Raw genomic sequence first — 19,402 nt, 5'->3', positions numbered from 1 at the left:
ACCATCGTCACCCCTTACCGCCCGACGATCAGCCAAGATGCCTGCCCTGCGTGAACGAGACGGGCGCAACCTGTGGCTGATCCTGACCGGCGCGCCTCTCCGCGTACGGAAATTCAGCCACGCTCGATTCTCAAAGCGCTTCCACTTCTCAGTGCCATTCCTACCGTGCGACCGTTTGCGTCGTCAGCTTCTTGCCGAGAAAAACCCCGGCCCGCCGACGTGCGCGACGTGCGGATCATCGTCGACGACGACGGCGATGCGCGTCGGATGCGGATGCATCATCATCGCAGCGAGGGACAGATCGCGTGCGGAGCGTCGCGACGCAGCCTCCGGGGATGATTGTAAGGGATGCCGGCATTTCGGAAGTTGTCGCGGTAAAACTTTAATATTGACAATGCAGCGATCGCAAGCTTAATGAGTTGGACGCATATGGCAATAGAGTGTCAAAAATGTGTCGATATTGTCGAGGAAAGTGGCAACGGCTAGACCGCGAGTGAGAAAGAATTGCGTTCGTTCATGAAGAATGTGTAATTAGCGACGTTTTGTGATTGGTCGCGATGAACATCGGCATCGGCAAAAGATTTCTCCTCAAACCGGATGTCGAATATTGCTCTAATCGATGTTGGATGTAAGAGAAAGGTAAGTGTTTTTTCTTTCCTTTTTTCTTGTAATTTACATCAATTTAAGAGATAATTAATAATTAGAGATAAATCTAATAATTATTTAGTCGTAATTATATGCGAACCGTATTATATGCAAAATTAAAAATTTGTATTCCGATATGTTATGCAAAATCAATAAATGTATAAGATAGAAGAACTAGTTAGTAACTAAAATATTATCATGAACTTTGAATTGCTAGTATTTAACACTTACTCCTATGAGATAGCGTTACAGATTTATTAGCATTCTTATTCAAACGTATCTCTCGCTAAAGAGTCAATATTTTATGACGAAATACGCTGTGTTCAAAGAGATCTTCTCATCTTCTTAAATGTATACACGCGCTAGCTTGCATTTGGATACGTAATCTTTAATAAAATTGATAATTTCAGTTTATTTTTATTCGCCGATAATTTGTTTCCCGGATCTTTGTTAAAAAATTTATGATAAAAGAATAACAATATAGATCTCTAAATGAATAATATTTATTTAATTCATTAATGTATATTGTATTAGATATACATGCAAAAAAATATTGAAATAAGTATAGTTATTTTTCAAGATATTAATTAATTTTTTAATTCTCAAAAATATTAGTAAATATTGAAAAAAATTATAGCATAAATTTTTTTAATCATCTAATGTTGCAATGATAATTTTAATCCTGTTATAATTTGTTTTATAATTCTATTTATTATTTTAATTAAAAAATTTATACATACATTTTTATAAAAAAGATTCGAAAAACTTACACTTACACATTATTAATTACATATCATCCTAAAATAATATATATTATATCTTTCTATATTTCCTTAATAAAATCCAAGACATAATAATATTTTATATACAATGCATTATATACTAAATAAAATAATTTTCTAACATAAGACCGTTTATGTAACAGGTCGAATGAAAACCATTACATACGCGTCGTCCATAATAATTAGCATAAGTCAGAGCATAATTGCATTTAAGTTCCGCGTAGACCTTGGCACAGTACCATATGTCTATTTACGATAATCATTAACAATTTTAATACTAATTCTAATATTCTCGTTCTTTATTTACTCGACAGCAAAAATGAGCGTCACTTGTATATTATATCATGTTTATAGAAATTCTGTATTAAAGAAATCGTCGAAGCGCAAGTGATTACAAAAAATATATTTAAATCAAATTTTTTTATACTAATTACAAAAATTCGATGACAAATCATTATCCATTTATTTTTACAGCTTCTCTTTCGTACGCGATTTTCAGTATTAAAATATATACATATCTATATAATTTTATGTAATATATTATCATTTTTCTTGAAATATTTCTGAGAAAAAGATTCCAAATTTGTCGCTCTAACGTAACAATGCGCAGAAAATCAAATTTATAATAAACAATTTCAAACAATTGCAGTTATTACAACTTAAATGTTAAAATCAAATTAGGCTTTTAATAATTCAAATAATATCTAAAATCAGAAATTATAAATACTGTGTTTCGATATTTATGCAAAGAAAAATATAGTCAATAAAAAATAACAAAAATAATACGAATCACTTTACTGCGATTTAAAAAAGTATAGTAAAGCGCATAAATGTGCGAAATTTATCAAACTTATAAAGACAGACTTTGAAATGTTTTGTTGTAAATATTCTTTTTTCTTCTTCTATGATTCTTGTTATGAAAAGATATTTATTCTGAAAGTATTGATCCAATAGTGAAGCTTGACAAGAATAACTCTTTTGCCTCTGTTGCAATATCTTTTTGAAACAGCTTTATTAAACTTACGAGTAAAGAAATTGTAATCAAATACAATACTCAATTATGTTGCAGATTTAAGTTGATTCGACGTGGAGCGTCGTGTTCAAAGCGATATCAGATATGGAATAGAAGACTGATTAATTACTGTCTATAATTTGTAAAAAAAATACATCCACATTGCGAGCTTCTTAACGTATAATTATATTACGTGGCATTGTACGAAGACATATATTTGATTCAGGAAAAACAAAACTTCTTGATAGCGATCTCATAATAGATCTTTCTACTTTAAATCAACATAGGATCACATATGAAGAAAGTATTTGGAGTACCATTAATTTTTATTAGTTAGTGCACTACCTCAATAAAGGCAGGTATATTTGATTGCACTTGTCAGACCACCATATTCGTCGACCATTTTTATACGAAACCTCTTACAATGTAGAAGTAAAATTGGTTGTTGATGCCGGCAAACGCAACATATCGCAATATTGGGACCAATGCACATGCTATTGATATAAAACGTCTGTGTATGTACAGATATAAATGTGCCGACGTAAAGCCTTAACTGAAAGCTACGACTAACAAAAATAGCTCGATATAATTTTTGACATGAGCACTACATCCAGCATAAGAAAAGAGCGATCGATACCGTCGTAAAGACGGGGAAAGATGGCAGGAAAGGTCTACGGTTTCTACGTTTATTTTCTTAAGTGTACGATGTAAAGATAATTGCAAGGCGCCAATCATTAGCGCAATCTTGAGACATGTCACTTAACAAACAAAGCATTTCGAGAAATAGAAGAAGAAGCTTCTTCCGCGCGTAGTTCCGCCTTTGCCGAACGAAAAGTTGGTCGGAAATAGAAGACAAGGTAGAAAAGTAGAAATAAAATGCCGAAAGGAAGTTCAGGAAAGGATAGCAGTGAGAATATCCAACTGGAGCCCCTATCTAGGGCCTCTAGGCAAAACGAATCTGCCGACACCACAGAAGACGTAAAAGCACCGCTAAGACATACAAGAAAAACATGTGATTTAGGTACGTATAACATGCGTTATTTTGCTAAATTTTGGTAAGTTCTTATCGTATGTGAATATTTTAAAGTAGTATATGTTCACGTTCGATATGCTTATGTAAAATGTATTATATATAAAAAAATTTTTGTGTGCTGTATCCATCAAGACACAACTGACGAAAAGCTGATTTTTAATGAAAAAAACAAAATGCGTAGAATAAATTTTATTGATGGGTTGCACAATTTTCAAGAAAAATAATTAATTTAAAAATTATATGTCTATATGTGTTGTATATTTGATTATATAGAATATATATAGCTTGGCACGATTTGCTGTACTTACTTATGTAAATCGTATTCTCCGCTCACGTGACTTCAGTGACTGTATTATTCAAATTTGGTAAATTCTGAATATATATGAATATTGCTTAGAAAGATGTTTGAGATAGTTTTCTTTTGATGTTCTCGCGTGTTCACTTAGACTTATGAATGCATTCAAATTCGCAAATTGATGTTCTTCGTGACTTGCTCTCGCTATGCAAAACTTCCGAAATTAACTTCCGAAAATCTAAAGATAGGTATTATCTTAAGCGAAAAAAAGATATCGGATTTGCGATCTCTTCAGAGTAATCTCTTCATAATTTATTACATCTTAATTTCTTTTTTTACTTATTGGCCGCGTGTTTAATTTATTACCTAAAGATGAGCTACCAATAGTACATGTTACAAAATTGAAGTGACTGAGAAAAAGGTCAATGTTTATATAAAGCACCGATCCTTTTGGGACACGTAACTTCGACGAACATATTCCAGCCGGAAAGTTCATGAATGTTTCAATGTATTTCGTCTACCGTCGCGAACCCATTTGACCAGATACAAAATATATTTCGAAGCAGTGCGAGAGAAAGAGAGAGAGAAAGAGAGAGAGAGAGAGAGAGAGAGAGAGACTCACTACGTTGAATAATTTATTATTTGAGTAATTTATTTTGTACAATGCCTATTTTTTGCAATCGAAAAATCTAATTGGAAGGAACCAACAGGCCAAAAGCGCAACGGGTCATAAGTTCAAAAGTTCAGTTGTTTATAGACATTCTTTCCCCGTCAATACTCATCAACATTTAAATTCTACTCTGCGTATTATTAGCTTTTAAACTTTGGTAGATATTTTTGTGAATGTATGATTTTAGAAATGTTATTTATAAACGTTGAATTTATAAAGAATAATTCTCTTTTGTTTTAATCATATTAATAAATTTTTTATCATGTTGTCGTGTTATAAAAGTTTAAGAGTTTATATTTTATTGTTCTTTTTATTGGCTATTCTTAGTATAAATCTAAGAATTCTACAATAAAGTTCAGAATTTATGAAACTTTTAAAGGAGATAGAGGAGTCAGATGCAGAACCTATTTTTGTCTATAGCTTTGATATTATAGCTCGTACTAGTAATCTATTTTATGCGATATAGTTTATCCTATTTAAATTAATGCAGTCCAAAAATATTCTCGCATATGCATTTTTTATAAAACTAATGCAACTCTATTTCGGTAAAAGATACATTGTTTAATTTAAACGTGTATTGCTTTAAAAAAATGAATTTTTTTGTTTCTAAAAATAAGTTATCTTTTTTTTTACAAATAAAAGAAATTTATATTTTTATGAAAATTAAGTCGCCATAGAACTCATCAAAAATGTTTATTTTCTCCGAATAAAAAGTACAAATATTATTTCAATGGACTGAACATAATGTGATTATGAGAGGGGTTGCGTAGAGAAAAGAAAATCGATACGATACCCCTCTAACAAATTCTGATCCATTCGTAACTGGCCTTCGAGTTTGATCTCGATAGGGTCAGATTTCGTATATAATGTAGTTACATATATTACACTCGTTTTTTTTTTATACGTTTAAAACCTTTTATACATTTTCTCTATTATAATAATTTAAAACGAGAAATAAAAAAATTAAATTAAATTAATTAAATTTGTAATTAAAATTATATTTATATGTACAATATTATTACGTAACTATCGCACAATATTTTAACACATTTAAAATGTGTTAGAATGTAAATTAAGAAAAATTGCTATTTCATGAAAATAATTGCTTCTATTTGAAAAATTACATTTTTTTAAAATTAAGTAATTATGAAATAACAAGTAATTTTTAAAAAAATTTTATCGTGATTTGTAGAATTTCTGTATGCACGTTGTAATTTTATAGGATATATGTTTCTCTTGATCTGGGACAGGATAAAAAAGACATTTTTGTGTGCGCCGTCACGAACCGTAAAACTGAGTTGCCTTATATTAATTTTTCCCAAGACTGAAAAAGGAAAATAAAATGAAAAGAAATAGGATAGGAGCAATCTTTTGCTCTTTGAATATGAAATTTCTGTGCCGTGATATTTTAAATATATAACATAATTTTACTCTACTCAGGTATCAACCGAATATTTATATTATTTTTGTAAAATCGGCATCAAACTTATCAAATCGATATAATGAAGTATTCCTTGTTTTCAAAGGAACTCTAAAAGAAGATTATTAGATCAGCATATATCAATGCAAATTCATAATATCAAACAAGTAGAAGTAAAAAACCACGAATGCACGCGTTGGTCACGGTTGACTGCTTCCGCGGCTGATATTAGTATCACAGTGGACCACAGAAGGGTTGCAGAGGGTGAATCAGGGATGGCGCCACCGTGATGGCAATCCACCCTCGACTGACGAGGACCAGCAAAACCACCCCCGCCACCAAAGCAATCCGCCACCAGGGGGTTTGGAAAGTCGCCATTTCTGCCTAACTCTGCAGTAACTATATCCCACGCTTTAATGCCAATGAAATGTCAAAGAATGTCGCGCGTTATAGACTCGCCGATGGTGTCGGGGTACTTGGTTCGGGTTTCGTAAGCTCGCGGACCGGCAGTTTCTCGCGGTAGAATTGATCGCAGTTACATTGCCGGCGATAGTGTTGCACAGAGTCCTGATTCCGGTCGTGTTCAGTGCGTCAGAAACGCCTGCGTTACGCACGAGTCAGTGCATCCACGCCAATTAAGCCCTTTACGCGGTTCGCACGCCGCTGCCTGTGTTTTGCCCTTTGGTGCTGCTCTCTTGGATCTCGCGCGTTCTTGTCTCGCACGCGTTATCGATGATCCATCGATAAAAGATTAAAATCACCAATTGCGATCCGTTAAAAATTGCACTTAAGAAAAGGTGAACGCGGCCAAATTTCATCACGCTGTTTCGCTTTATTGGCACGACGATCGAATTTTCCGATAGCAAACTTGATAAGTTTTGAGTCGATCATAATTAATGCAGTTCGAACAAGCATTACAGCATACGCCAACCGGGTTATTTGCGGTGAATCAAATTTTTAACACCATTCATCAAAATCAAAATTCTCAATTGTCAAGCCTTTAATCTTGAGACAACGGTCTAGTGGCGAGAGCCTAATTAAGAGGAAAGCTAGGAGACAATTAATCGTCCACACGAATACTGGCTGAACAGAGAGAGCCACTCATAAAAGTCGCCTATGCCTCGAAAGACGGTCAGATAAAAGAACACGTTCATCGGAGACCGCCGCTGAATCGGTTCGCCATGAGCGAGCAGGATGTGGATGATGTTGCCTTTCTGACAGGTGAGATCTCTCTATCCAAATGGCTAACTGGGAATTAGATTGCGATCGCTTTTTAACGTGTCCGTCGTCGATGCTCTCTTCGATATTTTTAACGCGCGTCTGTGTTACACTCAGACAATTTCTTTTCTGAATGACTAGAATGAATCGACTAGATGGCCGACTTACAACCCTCCGGGCTGTGAATAGGCTATACGAGAAACACGTGCGTACGATCAATAAGAGGGAAGCTTCCTATGATCTTTCGAATTAAAGCGCGCCCACCTCGTTTTCACCCACGCGCTTGTATCGCTACCTTCCGCTGACGGGTTCCGTTATTGAGATCCGCTTGTTGACAGCAAAGATAGATGTGCAAAATGTTGATAATATTGTTTGATGATTCTATTGTATGCATATATCTATATATGTATGCGTACATGTATGCGTACTCTATATATATAATAAAATATTGCAAAAATGTACACATATAAAAATTACATAAAGTTTCTATTTTAAATAATTCATTCTTCTCTTAAGCAAGTTTTTTTTTAAAATACTACAACTTTCAATGTAACACACACTACAAAATTATTTCATATAAAATAATATAAAAGAAACTAGAGAATATCTGTATCAGTGTCTGTCGGAATATTCAAAAGTGTGTGTGTACTACGCTTGTGCCAAATATATGATATGATTTGTTGACGCGATATATAGAGTATTAAAAAGTGTACACATAAGAAATTTTTCTTATTCTTAATATTTATAAAATAAACTAAAATTATTTTTAAAATAATTAACTAAAATAAGGGCAAATCTATACGTATTTATATATATTTTCTTTTAATTTTTTGCGATACATAAAAAATGAGTTTAAGTAACAAGAAATTTCTAAGAATTAGCAAAAATAAATATAATGAAATAAACTAATTACTTACATCTAAAGTATGCAAATATAATAGTCGAATATATAATTCATTATTTACATGCATTTACTAAATTTTAATTACTTTCAATAAATACTCAAATAGTTTATTTTAAATCATATTTTAAATATGAATAACAATATAAAAAATACAATACATTGAAAATATTGTCGATCCAGTTCTCGTGGAAATCAAGCCAAGTGCACTAGCGTTATTATGCATAGCCGTGTAGCAACCTGAAATTCAGGTCAAGACTATAGCTATAAGAAAAGTGAACTTATGTACACGCGTCTAAGTATCAAATACTTTAGGGTTCACGATAACTTCGACTATAATTTATAAATTAATTTAAATCGAGTTCTATACAGATGGAAGGAACTATTGTTTAAATATGCAGTAATAATATAAAACAATAAAAATTAAAAATATATTAAATTATTTATCCCCATTTCTCTTATATTTATTATCTTGATTTATGCAGAAATAAAATGCTAATAAACTAAATTCTAATAAACAGAAATTATTAGATTATATATATCAACAGCTATCTGTAAAATTTATCCATTCAATTATTAGATAAATCACTATAAGTATGTATGGTAACGTATGCTATTAAAATGTTGATTTTTTTCTTACGAGACCTTTTTGTTTCAGAAGATAGCAATGCGGGATTGCATAGACGTAATTTTTACGAGCGCGCGAATGAAGTCGTTAGGTGTTCTGAGAGAAAGACTTATTGTGTACTTTGTATCTGCTGCTTGGTACTTCTCATTACGTCACTTATCATCGCCTTGGCACCTTTACGAAATGGTATTTAGATGTTAAACTTTCATTTTAACATATACTCACACAAATGTTATCTATGAATTTAATTTATAAAAATCGCATTTGTCACGTTCGTATACGTTTCTAATTTTATACATATACTGATTATTAATTTTTTTAGGCTGCGTTTGTTCCGAAGAAGAATCCAATAAAACTATAGATGATGAAAAAGACGCCGTGCCTCGAATGGAGAATGGAGAGGTATGCACGTTTTGATATATTATCGCGTAAAAACATTGTTAATAACAATATTAAAAACTCAAAGAATTACATAAATTTTGTTTCATTCATACATTTTAGTAAAATTTCTTTATTTAAATCAAATTATTCACTTAAATACTTGTTTAATTGAGAAATATCGGCTTTTTTCATTACATTGTCTATAAATTGATTGATAAATGATGCCATAAAATTTTAAAAATTCATTTATTTACGACAAGTATAGAAATTGAGAAGTTAAGAATTTATGGTTTAGAATATGTATTCGAATATGTGTTAAAATGAGGCAAACATATATACGATGTAGCATAACGGAAAATCAATCAACAGATGTAGTTATGACAGTATGTATCTCTCTCTTTCTTTGCTTATTAGTTATTCATATTTCATAATAACTTATTCAAGATAGCGCACGCAAATTATCGAATACAATGAGAAATCTTGCAGGTGTTTCCATGGGATAACATAAGGTTACCTTTATTCGCACATCCTACTAGGTACAATATTACAATGCATCCAAATCTTACCACTTTAGAATTTAGAGGTAAATGTAAACAGCTTTATGTTTAAATACAAAGTAAAAGATTCTTTTTTGTTTTTTTATTTAATAAATTCATTGTTTGCTTTCATTTATAGGACGAGTCACAATCGAATTTTATGTCGATGAAGAGACCAAATTTATTGTCTTCCATTGTAAAAACTTGACAATAAAGGAACAAGTATGTCATAATTGAGAGTCATATGATGTTATATGTCAATGTCTGTTCTTGTTTTAATTTTTGAGAATTGGCTTTCAGATAGTCAAAGATGGCCAGGAAGAAATGAAAATTGCAAAGTTACTCGAGTACCCGAAGCGTGAACAGCTGTATCTGGAATTGGAGGACAAGTTTCGAAAAAAAACTAATTACACACTATTTATGAGTTTCAATTCGACGCTGAATTCTACTGAATTTAAAGGGTTCTATGTCAGCAGTTACGTTACTCCCGAGAAAGAACAGAGGTAATTGCAAAATTAATTATTTTTTTTCTCAAATGCTGCATAGATACATTATTCGTATTTAGCAAAACTAAATTCTTGAATATTTTTTTCAATCTTTAGATATCTGGCCACAACTTATTTCGTACCAACATACGCACGCATGGCCTTTCCATGTTTCGACGAGCCACAATTTAAGGCCAAATTTAAGATATCGATATACAGGGATAGATTCCATATTTCGTTATGCAACATGCCAGTGATAAATACCGAGGAGGCTGGATTTTACTTGGGCACAAATCTCGTAAGTGTGCCTTTTTGTATAACGATGCAATTTAATGCGCAAGCCACGTGATCAGCATTTTGAAAGTGTTATCCTTTTTTTTTTACTGCCGATCATAAACATGACAATTCACATCATATTGCAATTATGATATTGCCTGCGAGCGACTGCATTTACATCAACCTGATCTAGAATAATACTATTTCTCAGTTACGCGACGACTTTCAAGAATCCGTGGAGATGTCAACATACTTGGTGGCCTTTGTAGTATGCGACTTTGAAAGAGCTTTTGAATTAACCAGGAGAAATACATCTGTGAGCGTGTACGCCGCAGCGCACATGCTTCCACAAACGAAGTATGCCATGATTACTGCCGCTCGTATTATGGATTATTTTGAATCCTTCTTCGGCATACCTTATCCTCTGCCAAAGCAAGGTATAGGCTCCTCATAAAAAGCATAAAGTTATTTAAAAATTATTTGTATTGCTTTTTTTTTAATATGTCGCATTTGATGAGATACATATTTTCCTACAATTTATTTTATTTTTGATTTATTATCATTATTATTATTATTATTATCTCATCATCATTTTATATAATTAGATCTAATAGCAATTCCCGACTTTGTGCCTATTGCTATGGAAAATTGGGGCCTAATTATGTTCCGAGAATCGTTCTTGATGTATGATCCACAAGAAACATCTACCGAAATAAAGGAACGTATGACCGTCCTTATGGCTCACGAATTAGCTCACCAATGGTTTGGCAATCTCGTCACAATGAAATGGTGGAATGATATCTGGTTGAACGAAGGAGCAGCGACCTTCCTCGAATATAAAGGCGTGAATCACATCTTGCCCGAATGGGGCATGATGGATTTACTCATTTTATACAAAACGCAACGAGCACTCGAACTCGATGCTCTGGCCAATAGTCATCCGATAAGCGTACCCGTTGAAAATCCTATCGATATAGAAAGCATATTCGATGCAGTTAGCTATTATAAAGGCGCTTCAATCCTTTACATGCTAGAAGGAGTTTTATGTGAGAGCGTTTTCAAACGCGGATTAAATGATTATCTAAATTTACACGCATACGGAAATACAGAGACCAACGATCTGTGGGCAGTTTTCACAAAGCATACGAAGAATGCATCTGCCAATACTGAGCTTGATATAAAAGTAAGTATATAAGTGAAAAATATTACATCGTACACGATTTTATTGCGCATATGTAATAAAATTTAAAAAATATCGGCAGACAATAATGAACACTTGGACTCAGCAAATGGGCTTTCCACTTGTAAATATCATCCGTGATGGCGATACTATCACGGCGACTCAGAAGAGATTCCTCACTTCACCACGAGATAACAAAACAAACATTTTGCAGCCCAAGTCCCCTTTTGGCTATAAGTGGTATGTTCCTTTGAATTGCTACACAAACAAAGAGCCTCCGGATCATTTAGAAGCGTGGATGAACATGACCAATGGTAATATACGCAAGATGATTATGTGAAAATTATGTATTATACATCTACTCAGTGTCATATAATATTTATTCATTATTATATATTTATTCAGTGTAAAATATATTATTTTCCTACGCATTCTTTTAACAAAAAAATTAAGATAGATATATATTTCACTTAGCGTCTTTCGAAATACCGAGCGACATCGATTACATCAAATGCAATATCAACCAAACCGGCTTTTATCGAGTTAATTACCCGAAGGAGATGTGGATGTCAATCATTAAGACTTTATTGAAAAATCATACGAAATTCAGTCCGGCAGATAGGGCGAGTCTCATCGACGACGCGTTTGCGCTTTGCGATGCAGGCGAGTTGGATGCTTCAATTCCGCTGGAACTTTCGCTTTATCTTGTCAATGAAACAGATTACGCACCGTGGGAGACAGCGCTTCGATATTTAAACTTTTGGAAGAAAAGATTAGGGGAGAGTGAAGCATACAAGAGATATATCTCATTCTTCAAACGATTGCTAAGTCCGATCACAAGATATATCGGCTGGAAAGATGAAGGATCTCATTTAAAAAAGTTGGTATAGCATTTAAACATATCTTATTCTTTACATATATATATATATATGTCTAATAGCTAATGTAGCAAACAAAACATAATTTTAAATTATTTTATTATTAATGTAGATTATTAAGGATCACAATAATGAAATCCGCTATCGAACTACAAATGGATGATGTTGTGAAATCTGCAAAGAGTCTTTTTAAAGACTGGATATCGAAAGGCAAATCCATCTCACCCAATATACGAAATATCGTTTATATCGCAGGTAAAAAAAATACGATATTTGTAAAAAATATTTATAGCATTATGATTATGGAAATATGAAGTAATGAAAATGTGTTTTTATAGGTGTTAAATTCGGAGAGGAGGCTGATTGGCGATATTGCTGGCAAGTTTATCTTAAGACAAAAATTCAAAGTGAAAAACTAATGATGTTGCAAGCTTTAGGTACTGCGATGGATCCTTGGTTACTCAAACTTTATCTTCACCTTTCACTGAATCGAACACTAATTAAGGCGCAAGATGTTAATACTATCCTAGCTTCTGTTGCTGGAAACCCACACGGACATTATCTCGCCTGGCGTCATATTAAAGCCTACTGGCCGCAAATAGAAGACTTATACGTGAATGAATCGCTCTCGATAAGCGATCTCATACGTAGCGTTGTTCCCGACTACTTTATCACGGAGTACGATTATCACGAAGTAAGAGAGTAGTCATTTTTCTAAAAGTGAACACAAAAACAAACGTGCTTAAATTTTTTTAAATTATATCAATAAAAATATCTTGTAATTATTTCTCAGGTCTCGGACTTCTTTAAACAACACAACGTTCGCAGCGGTAAGCGCGCACTGCAACAGAGCTTAGAAATGATAAAGTTTAACATCCACTGGGTAAAAATAAATGCGAAAAGTGTGAATGATTGGCTCATTAAATACTTCACCGAACCAAATCTTGTGAGTTAACCTTCGCTCGTCGGAAATGGAACAAGAATGATTCGCAACGAGCATTCAGTCGTTATGCCCTTGTGGCTAATTTTTCTACTCGTTCTTATTTATACGCGAGACACCCCTAAGATATACGTGATACAGCCTACGAAAAGTGAGACTGTTGATATTTAGGAGGTAAAAAGAATCTCAATCATTATCGTAGATATAAATTTGCAGATCAAAAGCCAACCATTTCCGTCAGCTTTGTTAGGGGATCATCTCCGTCAGGCAAAGCATAGAATTTAAAGGGCGACAATTCTTAAACGAGGATAAATTGTTTTCCTTGAAAAGATACTCTCGCTACTGTACAAAACTCATTATCATAATTTGCCTGTTTTGAGAAAGGATCCCTTAACGAGCATAAATAAAACCGAATTGTTTATATGTAATACATTATACACCGATTTATATATACACACTTTCGAAAGTATTTATTTACCGTGCACGCAGCGCGTGCCGATCTGATCACTAACAATAAGTATAAAACAAGATAATGAGAACAGAAACATCGTTGTTCCTAGGATAGTCGTTGACCTAACGTTCGGCAAATAAGGGCTAACGACATACATATGTTTACTGACATTATAAACTTTAGTCTCCCAAGTTAACTATATTTTATTATAACAAAGAGCAAACAAATGGAGTAATATTATCTCCACGTGATGTCTAAACTCCATTCCTATATGAACCATCCAATAAATTATTACTTTAACAGGGAGAGTTGAGCTTGCGGCAGATTTGTCGAAGAAAACGCTAATTATACGGCTTTATTTACGGCCCATAGATAAGTAAAGCGTAAAACTTGCAGTATTGCAGGCGCGTTTAGAGATAATAGAATTATCATGAGTGTACGAGCGATCGTTTCACATGTCTAAGTAGCATATCAATGTATGGCAAAGAGGCGTGATACGCTAAATTGCTCGGGTCTGTGCCTGTGTCTCACAAGCATCGTCCAAAGAAAATCGAGACAAGACGACGTTAAAAAAAAATTCGGCCGCGAGTCATATGGATGTATGTTAAATTAAATGTAAAAGAGAAATTGATGTACTCCGTGCGTATCGCGTATTCGTGTTTGTTAGAGGTTGCTGGAGGCGCAGGATACGTCTCGTGTGGAGTTGATTGTTCTCCATGCGAAGTAGCATAAAAAATAGAAAATTGGATATTTTATTATGAGAAAGTAAATAAATTTGTATAATCTAAACAACGCTTTATATATGTATGGTGTGCACATATTAGTATAAGAGAAACGTGTGTGCCGTGTTTGATGGACTACTTTGTAAAGAACCTAGATGCTGATGCAAAACTTATCTAGGAACTCTTGAACATCACCGTTTTTGGCATTTAATATTAAAAAATACTTATTAGTTAACAATCATATATCTTAATTTGAATCAAATCGTGTATTGCGAAATGCGACTGATACCCGAAGCAATTAAGTTTTTGTCATATTTCAATCCGCTTATTGTTTCTCGATCGTACAATTAACTGCTTGGACAATAAACGCCGGAAAATAGTGAGATATATTAATGAATATTTAACTATAGTTAATTGCTTTAATGATGTAAATTGATTTAACGTTTTATGATTAAGACTTAGAAATCTAGGTGTCTATTGTATAAAACTGAACGCATATACGAATACACAAACGCGAGGAGACTACAAAATGTATAACAATTACATAGAGAGAGCAAAGCCGAAACAAATTCCTGCTCCAATCGGATAATGTCAAATTACCCACGAACACTCTCATATATATGATATCCATTTTTATTTTTCTAATATTTTTCACTCTTGTTAGAAAAATGATTAATTGAATTTTAAATTCGCATGTTCTCGTAAACATCTAGATAAAACTGAAGCACTTTGTTAATTAAATGAAACACATTTTATTAATCATCGTCACGTTAAGAACATACAGGACACGATGTATTTTCTTACCATGAGTCTTTACTGCCATTCGTGCTTGCCATTATTATATCCACTACAAGAAATGGCATTCTCTCAATATCCAATACTTATAATTAATATTTTTCTTATTAAATTAAATCTACTAAACGGCGTGTAATTGTCTGCATTTACAAGATTTACGATTCCATGAGCTAACTGAGGGCACGCATCTATACATACCAATACATATACGTACATAACTTTCTAGCACATGGAGCAAAAATCTGTAAATAACGACAACATGAATCATTTCATCGTCCCATTAAGTAGATTTTGATACACTCCATACGGCGAATTAATGAATCGGCGCACAATTAGATATCTTACGTGTAAATAGCTTATTTTTTCACTAACGAATATTCTCTCTTGTTAAAGAGTTAACGAATGATAGCATCAAGATTTTCAAGGAAGCGTCTGCACACCGATTTGCGCGAGATGCAAACTGATTGGCCTATTTTAACATTCGAAAGTACTCGTGTAAGTGTATACGTAATTTATTCGTTATTTACATATTTACTGATCAAAATTACCACCGTTCTTAGATCTAAATTATTTAGATAGGATAACGATATCGAACGATTCAAATATTATATAGATATACATATATTTTGCTGTTTGTTAATTTGCATTGCCTTCAATTATTTGATTACTTGAAACGCAAAAAATTACATCTTATTTCTTTCTTTCATTTACATTTTAACTCTATTATTAATTTATATTTAAATACGTGTTCATTTTTTCGCATTCTTGCTTGTGGGTGAATATTCATGTAAATTTCTATTATTTTTATCTAAATAGAGTTAATATTTTTTAATATTTTTATTTTTTACATCTCTTTGTTAGCACATATCTCCTCATTATTTTTTATAGATTTTGAATCGGTTTTGACACAATATCAATTTAAATTTTAATTCTTGCGACTTTATCCATATATTGATCAGCCAACATTTTATGAAAAATTGATGTTGAAGATTTTTGATCAAATTTGACTCAATATCAATTCTTTTAAAAATTAACTCTGAGGATAACATCTTGACTATAAGCATTGACCAATCAATATTTTATAAAAATAGATACTCGTGTAGGTGAATAATATATTATGAACAACGAAGAAGATGATATTATTTAGTACGTTCAAATTTGATCTTCGGGAGATGTGCGACAAATCTCTATTTAGTTTCTATATAGACATTTAGCCTCTTGTAAACTTATGTTTTATTCTGTTTTTATATCAGTTTTATTTAAATTTTTGGTTTCCTGTAATGTTAAAATTTACATATGGTTGAAGACGCATTAATAAGTATGGAAACATTCCGTTAAATATGTTTATTACTAAATATATTGTTTATACATTTGATTAATCCGTCATGATTCATTAGTCTTACGTGAGTGAGTGATTTATCAAAACAGATACCTAACGCCGATAGACACAATGTCGATATTTTATTTCTTACTAAAAAAAAAAAAATCCATTATATCAGATCCATTGTATGTGAGATAAAACAAAGAAAAAGTGTTATATCGAAAGACTGTATAATCAAGAGTATATACTTATGTATTTTACGAAATTATGACACGATCTTAAGAGAACGAGGCTGTCTTATTCTCATATTTATGAATGAATTAACATAACAGTATATATTGTATACCGTTCTCAACTGTATATTGTTGTCATAGATATTTTGTTGTATAAAAAATATATAAGATATGTACAAGCATATAAATGAATATATTATATGTTTAACGTACAACGATGTATGCGATATGTATTTTAGATCCCAATTTATAAAAAAAAATTCAAAGCATGATAGATTTTTGAGAACAGACTGCCATAAATAAGGAAAGTAAAAACAAATGTTTTTCTTTTTTAAAGATAAATAATAAATACTCTAATATTATATTAAATAATTAAATGTTTAAATGCACCTGGACATGATCCAGTTTATTGACGAGTACCAAATTGTTCATGCTTGATAAGCACAGTAAAAATTTATATATATATTTGCATATTTATATTATAATAATATAAATAAAATATCGACCGCATTCAAAAATCGATTTTTGAAAATAGAGTCTCGTTTGATAGATTTAGAAGCATATATCTATGAAAAATAATTGTTACTCAATTATTGCGTTCACTAAATAGAGTCAGTGCCACGTGTTTGTTGGAGAACGAAAATGAAATTGACGATTGTTGCGCCGTCACTAATAAGTTTACGCATGTAACATTGAAATACGTGTAGCATCTCTACACAAAGATCCAAGTAAGATAATTTTTTAATTTTCAACCATCTCTCTCTGTACGCGATAGATATGATAAAAGAAGGCAACGGCGTCTCCTAAAAAGTATTAGATATCTATATTAAAGAATAAAAAATGAAAAAAAGATTTCATCAATGTTAACAATGTTGCGTAGTATATTGTATCGTACTGTATCGTATCCTATAACATAATCGCGGTGCAATCAAAATTTATTTACATAATTTCAACATTTAATATTTTCGTAAAAAAACTTCCTGTAATCATTATACAAACTCGAATATTAACCGGAATTAATGGTACCGGCTCATATTCATAATACGTTTTGTCAACATCAAACATCTAACATAATAGAATGCTACAAATGATAAAACTATATCGAAGCGACATCGCGTAAAGTTTTCTTAAAGTTGATAATCAAGATTGAGATTCATCTTAGGAAGACATCTTAGGAAAGAGATTGTGACGGTGAGCGGCGTAATGAAAGTATCAATCGTGACGTGCACGACGTATGTACGGTAATGATATATGTTTCCTTGCAATCGCCACGCGAGTAGTGACAGAGCTGGTCTCGTGACGGAGAAGCGAATTCGTGATAACACGTGTAGAAAACGACAATAACAAATATCGATGTCATTTCACAAGAGAAGGAGGCATGTTGCTGTCAGAGAAGCCACCGCGGATGCGATCGTCGCCGAGCAACGAGATGTCATCAATGAAGGCCATATGTCAGGTGAGAGAGAAATGCGCGTGCGTGTGAAAAATCTTGCTCACGCACAGGCGTTAAAGCCCCTGTGTGGACAAACGTGGCAACCACGCCATGCGTACACGCAAACGAACACGTGACACGGGTTAAAGTTCGTTATCGTAAATACGGTCGCGGATGTTGCAACCTCGACAAATCAAAAGGCGATAGAATACGTTGAGTCGCCATCAAATATCGAATAAATTCAATTGAATTTGTCTCTCTCTAATAGCTGTAAGAGTATATAATTTAGCAATATATAATCCCAGCTTAATAAATTATTGCGAGAAATTAACGGATTTATTTTTATTGATAAAATATACAGATTCTATTCGCACATACGTTGTTTTATTGTATTATCTCATTCGAATCAAATATCGCGTGCAACTTTGTTAAATATGACAATTATCTTTGAAAAAAATAATATATACATATCATTTAAAGACAGCCGCGGGGGGAGAAAGTTAATTGTTCTGCGAAAGATGAAAATTGGAGAGAATATGTTATGTATATTTACTTAGATCTGACTAATATTATCAGTGACACGACTTTTAATCCGTGATATTAAAATTGACAGTGGATACATCATGTTCAAAATTAGATGGCGTATTCAGTCTTAAATAAGATGCAAATATATGTGAGCTGGCTATAAGAAAATAAAGCAAGTTGTAGCTATTTTTCTTAATTTAATAGCGAGGATGACGCAACGCGCGTTGTATTGCGATAGATATATACTTGCGCGTAATTACAAAGAGATTGAGCTTTGCATCACTTTGCTTTATGACTCGTAATCAGGCCAACGGACGATCTCTCGCTGTGAAGTCGCGTGTAGGAACGTATAGAAACAGTGCACGTGTAACTTATTTGTTGGAGCTAGCTCGTGTCTTCCATATCGCAATACATTGTCTATAGTAGATAGATACATTTTAATCGGTCTACAAGTAGAACTGCATGTGCCCGCATGATACACGAGTCTCAAAGTTCGCTTGAAGCTGCAGGATCGTATTTTTTAACAAGTTTTTCGAAATTCTTTCGATTTAAAGAAACGCAGCATCATCTCTCATAAACTTTTAAAATCAAGTTTTAAATTATAGATTTTCTGTTAAAATAAAAAGTCCACTGAAAATTGACT

General features: G+C 32.8%; 1 protein-coding gene across 5 annotated transcripts; it reads left to right on the top strand.

The window, feature by feature from the left end:
* The first annotated feature begins 140 nt into the window (after positions 1 to 140).
* LOC115240548 (endoplasmic reticulum aminopeptidase 1-like) lies at positions 141 to 17,011 on the top strand. 5 transcript variants are annotated; one of them, XM_029815769.1, is made up of 14 exons: positions 141 to 639; positions 8,635 to 8,790; positions 8,927 to 9,006; positions 9,472 to 9,568; positions 9,661 to 9,743; positions 9,822 to 10,024; positions 10,124 to 10,304; positions 10,494 to 10,719; positions 10,888 to 11,465; positions 11,545 to 11,776; positions 11,937 to 12,342; positions 12,453 to 12,595; positions 12,679 to 13,034; positions 13,134 to 17,011. In XM_029815769.1, exons 3-14 carry the CDS (start codon positions 8,992 to 8,994, stop codon positions 13,293 to 13,295), a joined length of 2,682 nt encoding a protein of 893 aa, XP_029671629.1. In that variant the 5' UTR covers positions 141 to 639; positions 8,635 to 8,790; positions 8,927 to 8,991; the 3' UTR covers positions 13,296 to 17,011. The 5 variants fall into 5 exon arrangements, with proteins under 5 accessions (XP_029671629.1, XP_029671626.1, XP_029671625.1 ...); XM_029815766.1 differs by lacking the exon at positions 141 to 639 and adding an exon at positions 2,524 to 3,460 and having other exon boundaries at positions 8,638 to 8,790; XM_029815765.1 differs by lacking the exon at positions 141 to 639 and adding an exon at positions 3,316 to 3,460.
* The last annotated feature ends 2,391 nt before the right edge of the window (positions 17,012 to 19,402 follow it).

The sequence above is a fragment of the Formica exsecta genome, unplaced genomic scaffold, assembly GCF_003651465.1.
Source record: "Formica exsecta isolate Colony F162 unplaced genomic scaffold, ASM365146v1 scaffold442, whole genome shotgun sequence".
In the NCBI taxonomy this organism is placed as follows: domain Eukaryota; kingdom Metazoa; phylum Arthropoda; class Insecta; order Hymenoptera; family Formicidae; genus Formica; species Formica exsecta.
Note: the sequence above shows the minus strand (reverse complement) of the source record. Positions and strands in the feature narration are given on the sequence as shown.